Source organism: Barbus barbus, assembly GCF_936440315.1.
Source record: "Barbus barbus genome assembly, chromosome: 18".
NCBI lineage: Eukaryota > Metazoa > Chordata > Actinopteri > Cypriniformes > Cyprinidae > Barbus > Barbus barbus.
The window spans coordinates 18,376,514-18,393,601 of NC_136746.1; the positions used below are offsets into that span (position 1 = coordinate 18,376,514).

Here is a 17,088-nt window from a genome sequence, read left to right on the forward strand (position 1 = left end):
CTGTGTGATAAAAAATATTTAGTGTAATATTATACATTTCCAAAATAATTAACTGGCCTTTATATTGTCATTGCACTAGATAGAGATTCCAAAAAACTGGGTGTTTGGGTTTGTAAGTTGATGAAAAGCAATTGAATCTTCAAAATAAATAAATATATTTAAAATAAAAACAATCAAAATAAAACACTAAAAAAGACAAAATATTGTATTTGTGTACTTGTATATCTTGTGACAATTAACTGACATCAGAGAACCTGTGAACATTCATTTTTGTAATATATCATATGTACTTCAAGTAAATATTTGATGTGAGAAGGGTTAGATTAGGGAATCCCTGTACTAGAGCTAAGCAAATTAGTAAAATATTTTCTGGAAATTATTTACTTGGTATTAACCACTGAAAGATTTCTGAACATATGTCATTAGAACCTAGGAACAGATTTAGTTTTTATTTCTTACTGTTAAAAATTAGAATTGCCAATAGAATCAAATAATTATATGAAAATAAAACAAATGATTAATCTGTCTAGTTTTATCTTTAGAAAGCTGATTGAAAGTAACAATTAAATTTGGTGGATGTGTTAATAAAAAATAATAGTTACACATATTTTATATTTTCATTTAACATGTTAACTTACACAACCCATTAAAAAATACAAAAAAGTCTAAAGTTTCATTGAAACAACTTGCAGCCATTATTTAGTGACTATATAGTTCAGTGCATTTAAAATCCACTTGGCTCTAAAAATCTAAATCTGAAAATATCAGTGTGAATTTCCCTGATGCTTCTATTCAAAGCACAATAGCAAAATACAACCGCATGTGATTAATTACAGATATTAGCAGTACCACATTACAAAAAGTCCAAAATAGACTAGTATAATTGTCTCATTAATTCTTCTTCTCCTTGTGTCAGGTGACCCGCCAGCAATATCAGAACGCCCTTATGGCATCTCGCATGGACAAGACACCCCAGTCCACAGACAGCGAGTTCACCAAGATCGAGCTGACCTTCACAGAACATCAGGATGGACCACTGGACGAGTCGGCCACTCTTTTGACCACCAACTCGCACAAACCCAACCACACCAGTCACAACGACGGGGCAATTTAACCACCCTCGGTGAAGAGAGATGGCTCCGTTAGCCTCTCCCTTTCCACGTACTGAGTGAGAGGCCTTCTCGTACACTGGCCAGCTTCACGTCCTCTCATCACGGTCGATTTCAAAGGGGAGCGTACGCAAAGACTACAATGTGAAGGGCCGCATATCCCACAATGCATGCACTAATGACCTTAACACCTTTTGTAGGCAGCGGATCAGTCAGGGACCACCACATCATTCTCGCTCGCTCATTTGATCGAGGACGGACACATTTGAAATACACACTTTCACTTCGGAGGAGCAAGGTGACGACCCACACCACACCTCGACCAAACATGATACCAGAAGGACAAAGAAATAAAGGTGCCTTTAGACAGCGCTCGGTTACTGTCAACAAAGGAGGCCCCCGAGGGCCCGGGCCACACAGAGCTCTCCAAAATCTTCCATTCGACCCAGGAAGCCTGAGCAGATCCAGCCACAGATGAGATCTCCGCGACCGGGAGGCTTGTAAACACTCAACGGAGATCAATATCCCCAAGCCCTTCGAGAAAAGCCACAATACATCTCAGCCTATCAGAAGAGGCCTCACGACCAAAGACATTTGGCAAAGACAGGATAAAACAGGCGGCATAATTGTGGGTCCTTTGCGAGAATTTGTTACAAAAACAGCAGCCTCAGACACGACACGCATATGCAGGCAAAATGGCGTTTGTCTGGACTGTGCCAAATAACAGCAACAACGATTTCAGCGATTTCTTCTGCCCAGGTTAATCCACGTCACACGCAGATGGGCTACGAACAGCGTTTGCAGTACAAAGAAATCAAATGTGTTTACATATGAGGGCCTTTTTCATCTATATATATAGAAAAAGAGATTTTTTACGTCAATCCTGATTGTGCTGAGGTACAGCGTCACCTATTTTAAGGTGAATAGAGTATACGTCTCATGACTGGTTCTATTTTTACGTACGTGGGACCACTCTTTATTAACGATATGTTTTTGATTTTCAGTGCTTTTGTTGTAATCACGTAACTTAATTTTTAAAAGAAACATTTTGTATGTCACAACTACCTTTCTTCAGATATTTGCTAGCTGCGTTTAGGACCTCAAAGACTCTATTTCAGGAACTTACACTGTAACTTATATCTCATCTTCAGATTCCACTACTGCTCTTTTTTTCTTATTATTTTTAGAAAAGCTATTCATGTAGGACTCAATGTCATGGGATTGTAAAAGAGGTACTTGATTTATTGAATTTAAAGCAGATGAAAAAGGAAAATAATTCAGCATTAATGTATTTATTTGGTTTAAGATTACATTAATACAAATACGCTCGATACAAAGGGGAACGAATCTCTGGCTGATGTTGTTATCCGCTGACTGTTTGTTTTTTTATCAGAACCTCCTGAGACGCTTCTGTCAGATGAGTAAAGCCGCTGGATATCAGGACATTCACGTCTCAAGAGTTTATGTAGCAACCTCTCAGTGCAATAGTGCAACAGCTATGCAGGGACAATCATGACCAATTAATGTGCTCACAAGTAGGACAAAATATCCGAAAGTAAACTAGAATGTAATGAGACTGAGAGGTAGAGTAAGTCTGTTAGATTAACACATCTACTGTTTAGGGGCTTGAGATGTGGAGAAGCGATTGTTGAACACTAACAAAGGCTTCGGTCAGCATTCCTGTTCTTGTTACATCGACCACTTATTCAAGTTTTTTCACACTGTGTTAAAGAGGAACGTCCGTTCATTTCACTTAAAGCATTCGGTGATGTCCAACAGATCAGATCAGTGTTTTCACGTCGGATCGCCTGCCTTAGAAAAGAGGAAACGTCTTCAAAAATGTGGTGCTCTAACATGCGGTTTGAGTCTGTCATACATTGCTGCTATTTTCAATCTTGAATGTGTATAGAGATACTGTACAGTCATAAATCAGAGAGTACTATTGTATGCTTACATATACTATAAACCAGACAATGCTATATCAGATTTAAATATACATATATATATATATATATATAATGCAGATGGAAATTGCTATAATAAAACTGTTTGACAACTTTATGGTTGCCTGCATTTTGATTTGTTTTTAATATTTATGTATTTATTAATTAATTTAATGTTTGATTGATCAGATGGTGACAGATATAACACTGGTTAGGTGTATAAGTTAGAATGCAATTTAAACATAGCAAATAAATCAACCTGACAATTGATGCAAATAAATATTTTACTCTTAATATTGACTAAGATTGTTTTTAAACAAAAATTGCTCTGAACAGTTTTTCAGCAATTACCAGCCCTTATATTATGTTGAGCAACTTGGGGGTCAATTTGACCCATTTAAATTTTTTGGTTAATGGAAATTCTGATTAACTCATTTTTTGTGTGCGTGTGTGACTTTTTATCATGTAGGGTAATGAAAACGCCTGCAAAGTGTTGACAACTATGTTGTGGAATGTGCGTACAAAATTTGAGGGTATTTACAAATATGCATTTGGCAGATGCTTTTATCAGAAGAATCTTGTGCCATGCTCTAGGGCCAGTTGTTCAAAAAGCTTAATCTGGATCCCAATGATCTGGATTTGGAAATCCAGTTTACTTTTCTGCTAGTTTTTCAAATAAATATTGGATTGGATCACAATGATCCAGATACACACTTTTTCTGATTACCAAATCTGGATTTCTAGTGCTCTACGGAGCCTCTAAATGGACATGGTAATGGGAAAAAATGTCAGTGCTTTTGCATTCTTTCAGAAACGTTTTGGATTGCATTCACACAAGAAATTTTGCGTTCACTCACAGATAACTACTGTAAAATTTTGTTGCTGAAATCCACCCTTTTGCTGGGATCTATATAATCCTGATTTTTTTTGGATCAAAGGTATCCCAATTTTATTAAAATTTTGAACAACACAAACTGGCAATTTAATCCAGATCAAAACCAAGATTGTATTTTATGATCTAATCTGATTTCAGAATCCTTTTTTCTTTTGAACAACCCATTTTCAAGATTTGATCCAATCCAACAGCCGAAATCACATCAGATTACTTTTGAACAACTGGCACCAAGGAACTCCATAAAGCACTAGTAATCCAGATATGGTAATGTGAAAGAGTTTATCTGGATCACTGTAATTCCAATCCAATTTTGCTTTGAAAAACCATCAGATCCTGGATAGCGAAACATGGAAATTCTAAATCCTCATCATTCTGATCCAGATTAAGTTTTTTGAACAACTGGCCCATAAAGTTAAAGTTCCCAGGTTTTAAGCATAATACAAGGCCTAGTGAGGACAACTTTTCCATGTTGGTTTTTGCAGATGCAAAGACATCTATTGCTGAATGACCACAAGGGGGTGCTGCATGACAGGAGCTTTATTCTCTTCATACGCAACAAGCCAAAGCACTGAAAACCAATCCTGTGTAGCAAACAATGCAAATCATAAAAATGAAAATATATGAAAGCATTCGGATTTATTTCTACATTAAAACTACAGTAAGATCTAATACTCCCACACTTTGTCATAACAGTTCGTTTTACAGTAAAGCACAACATAAAATACAAAAAACTAAATCCTGCAAAACATGTCGATGAAACAATAGTAAAAGGAAACTATTTGAAAAAGGGATTCACAGGCCTTGGGCTTAAAAATGAAACCAATAGAGATTTCAAACAATAAAAAGTACAGAAGAATCACAAACATACCACACCCCCATATACAGTCGATTTAACCTGAATGAAAAGGACTAAAAATAAACATAGAGGGGTGTTGGATTAGGTTAAAGCAAACTCAAATATATCACTATCACACAATACAGGCACAACATTAATAATCTTCAACAGCATCTGTGAATTTAAATGAAGGACAATAATAATAACAGTCTTTGTTTATGAAAGTGTCCCTTCATATTGGCAAGATGACTTGGATTCAACTCCAAAGTCCAAAATCAACAACACTGTTCAAAATAAACCAATACAGTATATATGAGTGCACATGGTATGGTTTTCCAAAGCAACATGGACCCATCTTAAATTCCCTTTTTGATTTAAAACAAGAACAAAATACAAAACCTCTTCTGATGCTAAACAGAACACCATGTCAGTCAAAAACAAAGTTTCAGGATCTGGACTGGTACTGTATGAATTACAAATGTTCATTATGACAGAGCGTGATTCATGGACGAGCTTCCTTTTGGTCCACTGTGACCCACAAGGCTTTGGGTCAAACACTCAGACCAGCTCTCAATCTTAAATCATAGCCAACTGCCAAAAAAACAACTGTTATGCTAATATCAAACAAAATTGTTTCACACAAGTTGATTTGTTTTCAGTATATCTGGTTGAATTAACTTTTATATCAGTGGATATAAAAATAGTAAATAATGAATCTAAACTAGATTCTAGATTCAAGGTCTAATATTAACACAGTGATCATGGCGAATGCATAATAAATACAGGGGGATTTCAGAGTTGCCGTCATCTCCCAAACCGTTACTACACTTCAGTATCTAGTAACCTGAAACCCTGTATCTCACTCTGCATAAAACGGCAATAGTTGCATGCGTTCCATTTTTCACCCGATAATATGACAGCTATTTGCATACAACCAGTTTTGAAAAGATGGCGGCGATGTTACAGCGCTTAACAGGCAGTCAGACAGATACCGAGCAAGCTGCATTGTTGGTGTGATATTTCCCAGCATGCTACATGGCTCTTATCCAAATTCTGAAGGCAATTTAATACTTAATGGAGCCACTAAATAAGTATTCATGCATTTTCCTTGTACCTGTTATTTGCTCCCTCAATATCATGCAAATATCATTGTAACTGATTCTGTAATTCAGTTAAACAGGGATCTTTTCTCCCTCTTAACATTTCCATGTTTCAAAGTGAGGCCATCTGTAAACCTCATTCAAAAATAAGAAGCTAGAACTATCAAACCCCAGTTTTAGCTTCATACTCTCATCAGACCTTAAACTCTAAAATATGTAATACACTTTGCAAGAAATAAACATCCTCTCTTGTATCTCTATAAAATATATGGCTGAGTGTGAATGCAATGATTATACTTATTTAAGCCGCAGACTCATCTCTAAGAACCCGAAATCCAGTTAACGCCAATGCAGCAGACTTATTCTTCCTCATCGTCATCCTCATCGTGGCAGTGCGTGATCTCCTGTGGCGTCTGGGGGAAGAGGTGTGGCGGATTGATCTCGCTTACGGAGCGGGTCAGCTGGTGTCTCTTGCACTCAAGGTCTCTGAAGTCGATGGAGTGGCGGTTGCGTGTGGCCATGGGCGACTCCATATCATTGATGTCCACATGAGTGTGCTCCACGGTGGACTCATGAGGCATCTAAATGTAAACCAGAGACAGAAACAGGTTACTGAAGGCTTCTTAATTCATTGTTATGACCACTGAATCAACTGTAGTGTATTTGTTGAGTTTACCTGGACGTGGGCGGCTCTGAACATGTAGCTGAAAGGGTAGTACAGGAGATTGATGAAGGACGCAGCGTACACGTCAGCGTAACGCATCACCTGAGAGGCAAAGAGAGTCTGACGCGAACCACTGCGGAACAGACTTCCCATCATCCCATAGCACATGTCCATGTCATGGGTCACTTTCTGAGAAAATCAGAGATAAAGAAACAGAGCAAAACTGAGTTTGAATCAAGTGATGGGAATTATTCATTTATTAAATGTGTGCATTAAACTGATCAAAAGTGACAGTAAAGACATCGATATTGTTACAAAATATAATATAGAAATGTTACTTGAGCTGCAAATCAGCATATTAGAATTTCTGAAGTATCGTGTGATACTGAAAACTGGCTGTGACACTGCATTGGCTTCTAAAAATTCAGCTTTGCCATAAAGTATTTAAAGCATGTGCCTTTTTAAAAATTAAAATATTAATGTGAATTTCTCCCATGCTGCTTTGGCCAACTTTCATGCACTTTTCCCACCAATTTAATATGTGGAAAATTTGAAAATACATTAAAATGAATTTTTCTTCACAGTAACGTGACATCACAGACAATATCCTCACTATACAGTGTACTACTTTCATATCAATCAAGAAATATACCTTAATCCTCCTCTGAAGAGAGCTGATATCAGGTCTCTCATTGCTGCTGCTGTCCAAATGCCTGTGGACAAAAGAAAGAATGGATGGAGACAATGGCAGGAGAAATAGAGAGATGTGCGGTGAGAACAGAGTCGAACGAGTTAAAGTAATAGAAGATGTGAACCATCAGTCTTAAAATAGAAAGGAATGTGTGCCCCTTTATCTGCATGTCAAATGGCTGCAGACAGCAGAGAGGGAGCGATGTGTCCTTCTCTGGTTAAACGAGTGCATGACTGAGAGCACGCACTGGCACTGGATGGCAGCGGTGCAAACATCTAAGCAAGTGAGTTCATGGATGATACCTACTTGTAGAGCTCTGCCAGGAAAATGTCGAGACTCTGTAGCTCTTCAAACAGTGCTGCAAAAAAGAGAACACAGTGAACTGTCCTCATCTGCTCCCATGGCCATAAAACTGAACTTAATGTGTGTCTGCAGGCTGCATGGATCATTGTTATTTTAGTATCAGTTTAGTATCAAAGTAGTTTTTTCATATATATTTTGAATTAGTTTTTATTTTTATATTTTCTGTTTTCATTTTAAATTTTGTTTAAAAAATAAAATTTGCTTACAATTTACTTTTTTATTAGGTTTTATGTCATGTCTATATAGTTTTTATTCATTGTTATTTCAGAAATATAGCTTTGCCAACTGGCTGAATTAAACAAAAAATCTTTTTGTTGTTGTTTTTATTAATGAGCATTAACTGCAATAACCCCGTCAGAGACTCACTGCTCTTGTCAGTCCACACATGCAGCTCCTGAGCCAGCTCAGGAATCACCAGGAACGTTCTCCAGCCCTGACGTTTCTTAGACTTCAGGATGTCTCCAAAGATGTGGTCACCGATGTACAAGATGTCCTTTCCTTTTGCTCCCAATAGGTCACAAACTATGTCTGAGGAACCTGTGGAGAATAAAGCATATTCAATCAGGCCTTTTAGACCAGAATTAAAAAAATATATATATGAAGAATGACATTTATTTTTATCTTACCACCAGAATACACTATGCCATGCTGCAAGGGACCTGTATATGTTCCAATCTTCAGTCTCCCAGTGGTCTACATAACAGAAACATGGCTGCATCAATGAGTCTGTCACATCAAGCTACTCATGTAAGTCTAGTGGATCTTACCGTGTCCACCTGTCTCAGGACTGTGCCCTCCCCGAAGAACATGGGCTTCCTGGCGTCCACCAGAATAAGGTCAAAGTAGGACTGCCAAGGCCGATGAGGCATACCAGCCTGTAATAAAGAAATAATAGATTCAGTCTGTCACTGTCTTTGTGTATGTGATAAAACTGCAATAAAATGAGTTCTTATATGGCCCCTGATACTCCCTGTCTTTCTGTTCATACCCACTTTCTCAACATTTGTTATTAGAACACTTTTTAATGAAAACTGTGATATTACAGACACATCATAACTGGCAAATTAATCCTCAGAGTGTTGTTTTACACAGTGCAGCTTGCTGGTTCATGTTTTCTACACAAATTATATGTGAAATGTGTACTGTCCTTCGTCACTAGACATTTTCATTGGGGATCTGAGACAAATAAAAACACCTATGTCCCACTGTTATTCTAGTTAACAACAATACTGAAGAGTACTTACTTTTGGACCATGTGGAAAATCAAACAAGTATGTCATGATTTTCTGAAAGAGAAAAGGAGAGGAAATTACATCTTACATTCGTTTCTAATGAAAATCCCACAGATTTTGTCAGATGGTTATGGGCTCTTGGTCTGTGCCGCTGCATCTAAAATAACTCACATCTGTGTACTTGTAGTCACTGTTGGTAACAAGGAACACTTTGGCAACTTCGTTCATTCGGCTTAGAAGCAATGGTAATTTGGCCTAGATGAAGACAGAGACACAAAAACTATGTCTGTAAACTATAAACTACAACTACATTCATTATGAATAAACATACAAAGTGAAATAAGGTAACAAAAACACTGGTCAGCAAGAAGTTGTTCAATAATCTGGTTTACTTACATCCTTCACCACATATTTCTCCAGGTTTTCAACTGTTTTCTCTTTTAGTGAGCCCTGAAATGTCACACAGAAGCAGTTACCCATAGTATTAAATCAATATTAAGTCAAGAAAGGCCGTTTCTTTCAAAGATAAATATATTTTGGCACTTCAAAAAGCCTTTACCTTGAAATGGACCCAATCCACAGCATCTCTGACATCCTGAAACATGCTCTTGAAAGACATGAAAAGATCTCCATCTTTAAAGCCCATCTCACAACTGTGGAGGCAAAAAATAAAAGGTCATATAAAATGCCAATTCAGAGAGTCTGCAGTACAGTCTACTGTACTTTCATGCCTGAGGAACCACAGAAGCGTTAAAATGAGGGCACAAAAACAAACCTTTTATATCTGGAGCAACTAGTGAAGAAGTCAACCAGGCAGGCAAAGAGGTATGTCTCTAATAAAGCACAAAAACAAACTATGTTAACTTAAACACGAACTATGGATTCTATATATTCTTTTGGATTTTGTTATTAGTTGAAGATTTTAACCTGGGAGGTTGAAAAGTGTATTGAGGATGTAGAATCGTTCAGTATCTCCACGTTGTATGAACTTGTTTGGGTACAGCTCTCTTATCTCAGGACTAAAATATACAGTTGAAAAACACAAATTATGACATTTCCTGGAGCTGTGACTAACCCCGTAACATCTACACAAAATGATAAGAGACACTATTTACTTCCTTAATGTATCGTTATCATCTTATTGTTAATGGTTCACCAGTGCATGCTCTTCCAAATAATGTTTTTAATAATTTGTGTGCTTTACTAGTATAAAAACGTTTTTACAGCAGTAGAATGAATGCACATACAAAGTGAGCACTATCCAGGGCATCAGTTGCTCTCAAATTATGAGTGCAGACTCACCCACGCAGGAAGTTAAAACCATGAGCGCACACAAGGATGTTTCCATACGCATCTACTTTCAGCAGGTTTCCATACATTGTATCAAACACCAAGCCTCTGAGAGATGTACAGAATTTATATGAATCAAAATATGAATTAAAATAGTTAGAAAAGCATCTTAGAAAATGATCTTTCAAATCACCTTGTGGGAAAAGCAGGGTCATAGGCAAAGTTTAGCAGCTCTTGTGGGTAACCAATGGAAACCAGTCTTTCCACAGTAAGATCGAAGCCAAGAGATTCATACTCCGGAGACTTATACACTATCAAAAGAGAAGAAAACAAAGTGGTGAAAATGTTATCATATATGCTAACATTCAAAAGGTTAGGTCTGCAAGTCTTTTTAATGTTTTTGAAAGAATTCTCTTATACTCAACACAGCTGCATTTATTTGATCAAATACAGTAAAAACAGCAAAATTTTAACTTTTTTGAAGATTCAACTCTGCGATGAAAAAGCTGAATTTTTTGCAGCCCTACTCTAGTCTTCAGTGTCACATTATTCTTCAGAAATTACTTTATTATTATCAACACTGAAAACAGTTGTGCTGCTTGACAGTTTTGATCAAACCATGATACATATTTTTTCAGGATGACTAGAAAGTTAAAAAGCATTTATTTGAAAAATAAATATTTGTAACATTGTAAATGTCTTTACTGTCACTTTTGCTCAATCTTATCGTGTGCTTGCTGAATATAACTGTTCTTTTCTTTCAATAACAAAATCTTACTAACCTCAAACTTTTGAACAGTAGTGTATATCAGAATGAACTGACAAATGTTGCCAAATTATCCATGCTTGGATAAATTATCCAAATGTTAAGGCCCTGAAAAGAGTCTGTTCACTTAAACCTTTTTGCTTCTATGAAGCAGTTCAGTGCTTAGGCTCCTTGAGAAGGTTGTTTCTTGAACAACAAGCCACAGTTACTCAGTCATTCAATTTTTCTAATAAGTCCATTTTTATTTTATTATTTTATTTAAATGGCTTCTAACCAGTGTCTCATATTTTTTGGTAAAGTATGAGACACTGGTTAGAAGCCATTTAAATAAAATAAAAAAAATAAAAATTGACTTATTAGAAAAATTGAATGACTGAGTAACTGTGGCTTGTTGTTCAAGAAACAACCTTCTCAAGGAGCCTAAGCGCTGAACTGCTTCATAGAAGCAAAAAGGTTTAAGTGAACAGACTCTTTTCAGGGCCTTAACATTTGTATTAATATGTCGCATGTTGCAAGAAACCCCTTTGGACCTCAAAACAAAATTAGCCGATCAGCTGAATGAACATTTCCCTAAAGATATCACAAACTACTGCTTGAAAGAGAGAAAGGAAATGTCAACATTGCGGAAACTGAGAGTTGACCTCTCCTTCAAGCTTTACAGATATCCCAAACTGTCTGACCTGTCGCCATACCACCAATGACCAACATGGTCTTATTAGCATAAAAGTTAAACTAAATGGAAAAAAAAAACCTTTTTTCTGCTGAACGTCTTGCTAAGGTAAGTACATTCACTGCTCTGCAATTAGAAGGGAGTTACGCAGCATAAGCACATTGATCTAGCAGACTAAGCAGCTCATACTTGGTGTTAATATTAGGCTGTGTGCTGGCAATAGAACTTAAAACCTTTTCCTGTGAAGATTAGCACTCGTTTATCATTACAGATCCATAAACAGGAAGATAACCAATCAAAAGGACCACATTTTATATCATGGATGTCAGTGCACCCATTCATCTTGTTTAGAGCTTTACGTGCAAGAAATCATGTGCCTGACGTGAGCCAGCTGAAGACGGGTGCTATTTACAGAGCCATGACACCAAGTATTACCTTACAGTACCATGCTATGGTGTTACCATTTCGCAATGTGTTACAATTCTTTTGAACTTACTTCATAAATGACACTGCACAACAAGTCACCATGCAGACCTCATCTATTTCAGAGGCAGTACATACTTCCTCTTACCTGCTAGAGTGTAGTCCATATCAAAGCCAAAGCATTTTATCTTCTCCATTGCTAAACTTCTATTGACAAAAACTCTACGGAGAGAAAAACAGACAATTTAAGACAAATGTCACTGATATTTAATATTCTCTCAGTTGCAAACTGTGTTAAATTCAGCAGACTGTATTATTCCATTGCCTTGAGCACAACCCGTGAGCTGTTCAGCTCTAAAGGCGGTTATGTTAGAGTAGATAATGTGTTACATTGATATATTGTGACCTGTGAAAGCAATAAATCAGAATTAATACATTTGGTTAAATTATATCTATTCCTATTTCGGCCAACAGCTGCAAAGTATGAGGTGGAGCAAATGGCACGGTAATATTCCTTGATTTCCAGTTAAATCAAGTTTTTTGGATGTAACGACTGACACTGTTTCAAGACACACCAAAATCAGAATGGTAAATAAAATACATTTGGAAAAAAAACATAAAAAACCACAACTTCATATATAGTCTGCTGAACACATCTGTTTTACAAACCTGTAAAACATGTTCTTCTGACTATTTTTCTTCTGAAAACACCACTCATCCGGTTAATATATGTTTAAAAATAATAGCTGTATATGAAATGTTATTATTAATCAACCAAAATATGCATTTAATTACAAATATTTCCACCTTTGATACTTTTAAATTAGAGTCAAGGGATAAAATAGTAAAAAGCTTGTTATATAATAGTTAGTATTTTTAAGTTTAAATCAAGTATCTGTTATGTCTGTTTTCCACATGGTTTAAAATTGTGCTATGGTCTGTTATTTTCTAAATGATTTTGAAACAATATTTTTTTCTTTTAATTCACCTGATGCTAGTACATCTTTATCCAACTATACATTTGCAGTAAGACATTAAAAATGTAGCTGAATTTACACTAGGAACAAATGAGCTGTTAAATGATGTGTTAAGAGCATGAAGGAAGGAGATATAGCTAGGGGAAGGGAGAATGAAGGAATGATCTCACAGATTCAAATCCCATCACAGGTCTTCCTATGGACACCTACATACAGTCACAGCACAGTGCAAAAGCATTGATGGTTTTGTTCATCTTGTATTTTTAGTGCTGTGCTGTGATGAGTACATGGCAGAAAAAAACATCAATTACAAAACAGATGATCAGTCAGCACTGCAGGTCAATAAAAAAACTTTGGCATACCTCATAGAAGGATGACAGTGGGCCAGTTCCTGTGGTAAGCTTTGTAATAAAGGAATACATGGGCTACATATTATATCAGTACACACTGGCTAATGCCACTACATGAAGAACTGTGTCCAGTACGCTTATAAATGACATTTCAGGTCTTCTTATCATTGGATTCACTTTTTGATTTTATATATATATATATATATATATATATATATATATTGCAATTTGTGACTACCATGATGGTTTTTCTGCAGAAAACTATGAGTCAACACATTTATAGCATAGTCTGCATGTAATATAAGGATTGCTCTTATGAAATGACTGTTTGCCATGACAAACACAGCATTTTAGGAACTTGCAAGTATTATGCTGACATGCCAAATTAACCTGTCAAAAGGCTTAAGTAAATATAGCCTACTAAAACATGAGATATGAGAAGAATCATTATGTGCATATACACTGTTACAATAATTTTTTTTTATTTAATACTTGAAAATATTTAATTGTTGGGCACAGTGAGAAAACAATTCATTCTTTTGATTGAGCAAAAAGCATGTGAAAGTGTCACATGCAAGCTGACACTTTCAACAATGAAGCGAAAGATTTTGACAGACAAACAGACATATAAACAGGTGCATCCACAGAACAACATAATGGCATGACAATAGGAAACATGCTACTTGCCATATTACATTTTAAATAAAAAAAGATAATTACAATTCCTTTTGGAGACTTACAGTTAGGTCTATTTTTTTCGATGTACTCAAAAGCATTGTGCACATAAAATTTCAATTTCTCAATGAAGACAGGTCGTCGTTATTGACCATAATCTCAACTAGAGTGGAGACCAGGGGCCTGTTTCATAAAACAAGTTTACTGAGTAAGCCAGGTTTATTTCAGTTAGTCTGATTTCTTGTCAGTTGATTTGATTCAAAATAAGTCAGACTAACTGAAATAAACCTGGCTTACTTGGTAAACTTGTTTTATGAAACAGGCCCCAGGGCTGTGTTTCCCAAAAGCATCGTAAGCCTAAGCTGATCGTAGCTCCGTTGGTTTCAACGGGTCTACGATGTACCTGAGCTTTCGATGCTTTTGGAAAACGTAGCCCAGGTCATTTAAGGTCATTTTCTCCCACTATTGCTACAAGAAAAATATAGACTTTTTGTCTTGTTTAAATTTAGGTATATGACAATTAATATGTTTTCAAGTTAACAAGATCACAATCAGATTTAACCAATATAGCGGCAATGGCCTTCAAAGCTGAAAGCATTAGTGAAATGTACCTGTGATGCACCTCTCTTCTGTACTTCTTCATGGATAAACCGTCCATGTTGGCAGGAAGTTCTGCATAATTCTGGAGCCGATCACTCCAAGAGGTTGTCATCTTTAACCGTTATAAGTCTGAAAAAGAAAGCAACGCTTAAAAAGAAGATTTTGTTCTAAAATGCATTACAGACAGACAGCAGAAGACAATGAATATACACAGCACTGGTTTAGTGTCTCAGAGGTTACATTTCCACAAGGATCTGATATGCAAACCTTAACAATAAAAGACCAGAAACATTCAAACTAGTTTAAATAGAATCTCAAAATGTTTATCACGTCGATTCTAATGCTACACTTATAATAATCATTTTTAAGTCAGTGTAACAGTATTTCCTGTATCAAAGATAAATAGCCATGAACAAGAAGAACACAAAGCTACAGAAATCTGCCTGAAACAATGTTTAAACCAATTACAAAATACCAGGTTTATGAAACATCTCTAGATACCCCTTAAGGAACTACTTTTCTAACTTTAACACTGAAAGACAGCTCACAGAAGCCACACAATATTTTGAAACCATGTTTTTTTTTTCCTCAAATACCAAAATAAATGTACTTTTCTCATTCTCTATAATGTTTGGCAATAATACAAAAATAGTAACATTTATAAAACACCATCAAAGAATTACCTAAGAATGTACAAATTATGAAAAATTATATAAAAATGTACGCACATAAATATGCATATTATTATTATTATATTACATCTTTGCCTGACGTTGCATATACAACACAATTCATAAAACATTAGTATAACTTATACCCGCAGTCTAATGCATTTATATTAAGACTCAATGAAGCTTTGAATCCAAAGCACCTGCTGTTTTATTTATATAATGACCACAATAAGTTTCCACATTATCCCTCAGAATAACTGTAAAGATTTATTAATAATATCAAGGCATAATGCGAGTAGATCTCATGCGGTTCCGTGAAGGTAAAGTTAGCATCACAGCTAACTAACATTCCTTCAGTTTTAATCAACCGGAAACTAATACATAAGATGGAGGAAACTGCCTTAACGATTGTCGATATAACGCTCTAATACACAGCTATTCTGCATCATTTTAAAGCCATAACTACTACTTCTTAAAACGCGTTATATCTCCGCTCAGTGTCAGTAGGCTACTTACCTCACCTCCTTCAAAGACCAACAACTGCATTCTGCGCTATCTGCAAACTGCGCATGCGCAAACCATCCAGCCACTGTCCATCCGGCAATTACATGATGAGATTCAAAACAATATTAAAACCTCATTTCAAGACAATTAATATTAATGCGTAATAGCTGATAGTCTATGTGGAAGTAATGTCATATAATAGATTACATAATCTAATCTGAAACGAATCATGAATCTAAAAACACAGAACAACTACAGTGAAAACATTCATTTCATTTCCTATTTATTTTATTTAATGTCTGTCGACAGTGGCATTAATAAAATTATTGTAAAATTATGTATTTGAATTCCATCAGTAATGCGCATCAAAATGGAAGAGAAATATCGCCATCTATTGGTTGTCAATTTAAGACTGCGTTCAGAACAGTTCATATCAGAACTAAAAAAACACAAATAGCAAAAATACATTTTAAATTAAATTCGTGAAACGTTCATCTAATGATTCTTCCTTATTAGAAGTAGAAATTGTGGGTTGAAGACAATTTACATTTAAACATGTTTGATCATAAAAAAAACGATTCTAAAAAAATGACTGGAAATTATGTTGTGCATATCATAAGAATATTTTAGCCTATATATTTTTAACCCTACTGGCAAAAATAAATAAATAAATAAATAGCCTAAACTTAAACCAGCCTAAGCTGTTTGCTCTCAGACTGTTTTGCTGATTAATGCTGTTTTTAGAAGGCTATAGCTTCAACATCTAAATCCAGCAAACAGTTCCGGGCTAGTTTATGCTGCTTTTTTCAACAGTGCAAGGACATTGACTAATTATTTATTCATTTATTTATTTCAATTAAATTATTGTATTAAAAAATAGTTTTGGGCACTTGTCATCTGGTCATTCTGGGAGACCAATTGGTTTGTTTGGTTTTTTGTTTTATTGTAAAAGTAGCCTAAATTCTGTCTTAAACTGGGCTGAAGTGTTTTTGTTTGTAATGCAGTCTAAAATTGCATGGGCATCTAAAACATTTAATATAGCACAAATAAATAAAAAAAATTAAAAATCCAGGATCCAAACAAGATTTTAAATCAAGCCTAAATCGATTTAACTGTTAAATTTCCCAGGGAAACCAAACCTGATAAAATGTAAAAACTGTAACTTGAATGCAATCTAAGTCACTTTGGATAAAAGCGTCTGCTAAATGCATAAATGTAAATATAAATGTAAATTTCGGGTCCATTCAACTGCGTAAACCTGGACAGTTCCATCGACAAAATACAGTTTAAACGACCCTAAAATCTGCTCTCTGTGTGCACATGTCAAACA

The 17,088-nt window shown here is 35.7% G+C and overlaps 2 protein-coding genes across 6 annotated transcripts in view; one reads left to right on the forward strand and one right to left on the reverse strand.

Annotated features, from left to right (window-relative positions):
* LOC306884667 (metal transporter CNNM2-like) overlaps window positions 1–1,253 on the forward strand; it is a 10,630-nt gene extending 9,377 nt beyond the window's left edge. Inside the window, exon 8 of the mRNA XM_079440736.1 lies at window positions 917–1,253. Within this exon, the coding sequence (XP_079296862.1) occupies window positions 917–1,114 (198 nt within the window). The 3' untranslated portion in view covers window positions 1,115–1,253. The remainder of the gene's footprint in view (window positions 1–916) is intronic.
* LOC306884668 (cytosolic purine 5'-nucleotidase) overlaps window positions 1–15,819 on the reverse strand; it is an 18,189-nt gene extending 2,370 nt beyond the window's left edge. The window contains exons 1-20 of one of the 5 annotated variants that reach the window (XM_079440739.1): window positions 15,771–15,803; window positions 14,595–14,712; window positions 13,321–13,359; window positions 13,129–13,164; window positions 12,130–12,203; window positions 10,316–10,433; window positions 10,135–10,230; window positions 9,760–9,851; window positions 9,608–9,665; window positions 9,392–9,485; window positions 9,229–9,282; window positions 9,004–9,087; window positions 8,845–8,886; window positions 8,368–8,475; window positions 8,227–8,293; window positions 7,967–8,137; window positions 7,544–7,595; window positions 7,199–7,259; window positions 6,559–6,735; window positions 3,216–6,463 (exon numbers count right to left, since the gene is read on the reverse strand). In XM_079440739.1, the coding sequence (XP_079296865.1) occupies window positions 6,242–6,463; window positions 6,559–6,735; window positions 7,199–7,259; window positions 7,544–7,595; window positions 7,967–8,137; window positions 8,227–8,293; window positions 8,368–8,475; window positions 8,845–8,886; window positions 9,004–9,087; window positions 9,229–9,282; window positions 9,392–9,485; window positions 9,608–9,665; window positions 9,760–9,851; window positions 10,135–10,230; window positions 10,316–10,433; window positions 12,130–12,178 (1,545 nt within the window). In that variant the 5' untranslated portion in view covers window positions 12,179–12,203; window positions 13,129–13,164; window positions 13,321–13,359; window positions 14,595–14,712; window positions 15,771–15,803 and the 3' untranslated portion in view covers window positions 3,216–6,241. Of the gene's footprint in view, window positions 1–3,215; window positions 6,464–6,558; window positions 6,736–7,198; window positions 7,260–7,543; window positions 7,596–7,966; window positions 8,138–8,226; window positions 8,294–8,367; window positions 8,476–8,844; window positions 8,887–9,003; window positions 9,088–9,228; window positions 9,283–9,391; window positions 9,486–9,607; window positions 9,666–9,759; window positions 9,852–10,134; window positions 10,231–10,315; window positions 10,434–12,129; window positions 12,204–13,128; window positions 13,165–13,320; window positions 13,360–14,594; window positions 14,713–15,770 lie in introns of those variants that run through there. The other 4 variants (XM_079440737.1, XR_013785468.1, XM_079440738.1 and 1 more) reach the window with 4 other exon arrangements.
* Between the last annotated feature and the right edge of the window lie 1,269 nt (window positions 15,820–17,088).